Source organism: Poecilia reticulata, linkage group LG5 (genome assembly GCF_000633615.1).
Source record: "Poecilia reticulata strain Guanapo linkage group LG5, Guppy_female_1.0+MT, whole genome shotgun sequence".
In the NCBI taxonomy this organism is placed as follows: Eukaryota; Metazoa; Chordata; class Actinopteri; order Cyprinodontiformes; family Poeciliidae; genus Poecilia; species Poecilia reticulata.
In genome coordinates, this window is record NC_024335.1 from 22,683,536 (window position 1) to 22,686,920 (window position 3,385).

General features: G+C 34.0%; 1 protein-coding gene across 1 annotated transcript in view; it reads left to right on the forward strand.

Moving 5' to 3' along the window:
• The window catches only part of LOC103465128 (uncharacterized), an 8,127-nt gene extending 4,742 nt beyond the window's left edge, over positions 1–3,385 (forward strand). Inside the window, exons 8-14 of the mRNA XM_008409723.2 lie at positions 407–502; positions 806–824; positions 1,769–1,788; positions 1,859–1,893; positions 1,975–2,041; positions 2,382–2,422; positions 2,518–3,385. Of these exons, the coding sequence (XP_008407945.1) occupies positions 407–502; positions 806–824; positions 1,769–1,788; positions 1,859–1,893; positions 1,975–2,041; positions 2,382–2,422; positions 2,518–2,610 (371 nt within the window). The 3' untranslated portion in view covers positions 2,611–3,385. The remainder of the gene's footprint in view (positions 1–406; positions 503–805; positions 825–1,768; positions 1,789–1,858; positions 1,894–1,974; positions 2,042–2,381; positions 2,423–2,517) is intronic.

The following is a 3,385-nucleotide window of genomic DNA, read 5'->3' on the forward strand; positions in this document are numbered from 1 at the left end:
TTAGCTGAACGCTAAAGTGATTAGTGTTTAGCTGAACGCTAAAGTGGTTAGTGTTTAGCTGAACACTAAAGTGGTTAGTGTTTAGCTGAACACTAAAGTGGTTAGTGTTTAGCTGAACACTAGATTCTAGCTAGTCTAGAATCTAGACGAATCTTGAAGTTTCCAAATGTTTCAGCTGAATGCATCACTGTGCATTAAAGTCCTAAAAACACTGTGTTTGTCAAATTAAACCATTAATTAAAAGCTAAACAGTATTTTTGCTCATGAAATTTATATAAATCCTAATAATTAAATTTTAGAAGTCAGATTTTTGAGACATGAAGCCTGAATGCATCTAGTTGAGTGTTGCAGCAACACAGTGATTGTTGTGTGAGGAAGTGAAACTTGTTTACGACCTTTAAAACAGATTCGAGGACATTGATAATTGCAGCAACGGTGGGTGGAGTGATTGTGGTCTTCATTCTGGTGGTGGCAGCGTGTCTCATAGCCAAAAGAAGAACTGGTGAGAAACAAACACCCAGGACACACAGATGTGTTTATAAAAGAGCTTTCAAGAAAATCTGACCACTTCAAGCTACCATGACCGCTTGAAAGAAGGATGTAGATAGTTTACAGGAGTTATTTTTAAATGTCAAATAACTATTTATAGCAGAGGCTTGAAAGGTTTCTGGTTTTATGCAGTGAATACAAAGGTTTTAGACATTAATTTAGAGATGAAACACAAGTATAAGCCATAAGTCATAGAGTGTGAATTGCTAATAAGTACAACCAAATCATGTGACTCAATCTGCTTCCTGTTTCTCAGGAAAAGGATTGCTCAACAGGTAAGACTTTCTCGTTCTCATCAGGTTCTCATAAATGAACGCACACTGACAGCTGGGCATGAATTTGTTAAATGGTGAAAAAAGTTTCCTACATGTTGTTTAAAAGAAACTTTAAATATTGCATTTAAATGATTAACATTTTGGGGGGCAGTGGGAAATAAGGGTCCCTTGCTTAACTCATGGAACCATCAGCTGCTTTAGTAGAAAGAGATTAACTCAACATCCTATAAATATAAAGATTTCCACACATCCATTTCAAACCAGTAGCCGTCTGGTGCCTGATGTTAATGTCCACCTGGGAAAAGAACCAACTCAACATAGGATTCAAACTTAACTTTGAGTCAAATATGAAACTTGCGTTACTCTTTTCCCTCTTTTCACACACTGAGACTGAGCACCGTGTTTGTCTTGACTACGTCGTTCTGTCATTTTTCTCAACATGTCCTTTGCACTATATGATCTTTAGCGCTAACAGAGCTAAAGGTCAAACTACTCTGATAAATCTACAAGCTTTGTTTTCTGTTTGTTTAGTTTTTTTTTCTTTTTATCTTTGAAGTAATTTTATAACATATATTATAGGTAAAATTATGTTTTTATTAAGCAGGAGATTCTATTATTTTATGAAAATCTCAATAGTAATAATTTATGTTCATGCAAATTGTTTTTACCCCAAAGGTGATTATAATGTCATTTAGTTCAGAGAAAAAAAAAAGTTATTAGTTTATCTGCCTTTAGGCCATCAAGTCCTTTTCTTTTCTTTACATTTGTAAAAGATTTTATCTTTAATTCAAATTTAATCTCATAAATCAGAAGGTTTTCTTCTTTGTTTTTGCTGAAGTGCTTGCTTAGTAGGAATATACTTTTATTTACATCATATTTTGTTTTGCTGCTGAATGTAATGCACACACTGACTAAATAAATCTGTTTTTGTTCATTTTCTGCAGAAAACAAGCCAACCTTAAAGGTAATAATATATTTGTACTGAAACACCAATGTTTGTTGTTCTTAAATAATAAATTACATTCATGTTGCAGATCAGAATATGAAAACGACTGATAACACAGAGATGGTAAATAAAATATATTTTATGATGTGTATTATCTCGCTTGGATTATTTTCTCTTCATTTTTTCTTTTCCTCATATTTAAAGTTACCACTAGATAAAGATGGCGTCTACAGCATCATCACATCCGCACCTGCTGCTGATCGTCCTACAGGTGAGTTTATTTATTTCAACGTCCTCTTGAAATTAATCTAAAAACACATCAACAATAAATGTGTCATAATTGGGAAATAAACTGTAAGATTAGTTTTTTAAGGTTTATGTAAATGTTTTCTTTTAAGCCTTTTGAGACACATACACTAAATATGTAATTATAATTTTTTTACTGCTTAGTGATATTTTAAAAACATTTAATACATTCATCCAACGACTGATCTTGAAGTAAATATATATAATTTATACTGTCTAAATTTGCAGAAGTAATGGATTCACACAAAAAATAATGAGTCAAACCGGATATTGACTCATGTTAGTTATTCTTCCTTCTTTTTCAGGTCCTGGGAAATCTGCCACCAGAAAACCACAAACTGAAGATGTGAGACAATTTTCTCCATAAAAGATGTTTGTTGGTCTTGGCAGGAAATGTTATAAATGTAAGTGGTTCTCACAGCTGCTGTTTTTATTTTCCAGTCTGACGTCTACCACGTGTACTGCACCGTCCCTGATTTACCTCCTCCATCAACCAAGGATGACGGACAGTACTGCCTCCTGCAGAAGCACTGAGACACATTTTCATGGATGATTAGCCCTGAAGATAATCATTAGTTAATAACGCTGCACCATTTTGTGCTGATGTGCTGATATGATGTTCTGCAAAAGACTTTTGTTATAGAAACCCGATGAACAAACAGAACATGTTAAAGATTTGGATCTTCATCCCAGCAGATCAGAGAAAAACATCTGGTTTTACTCTCATCTCAAACATAACAAGTAGATTTAACTGTGTGATTGATTAGGTCAGTATCAATATTTGTAGTCGACACAGGGACAAGGGTGTAAGAAAATGGATGGATGGACATTTTCTTTTACAAAGTTTATCGTTTTTAATTTAAATAATTTATGAAAACTGTTTTACTCAGAACTCCTTTGTACTTGTGTGTTTCTCCGTACATCAGGTGTGTTTGACTCTAGTTAAAAGTTTAACAATAAATATGGTGGATAAAGCGCAAACACTTCTGCTATTGTTAAACTTCAGGAGCTTCATAAACTGGTCTGTTGAGCTGTTTCTTTACATTTAAGAGAAATATATGAAAATCACCAAACAATGTGACTTCAGCCAAAGTGTTTAGGATACAAATGCTTTTGAAAAACATAGAATGACCTTTTACATATTCTGAACTCCACAGTCAGCACAAAGAGCAGAGGTGATTTGAATATTAAACCCAAAGCTTTGCTGTGAGTCTAACAAACTTTTACCTAGTATATAATCTTGTGATACTGTTGCTGGCGTGCGAGTCGCTGCAGAGCGGCGGTTTTTCTGAGACGCTTTTCTGAAACT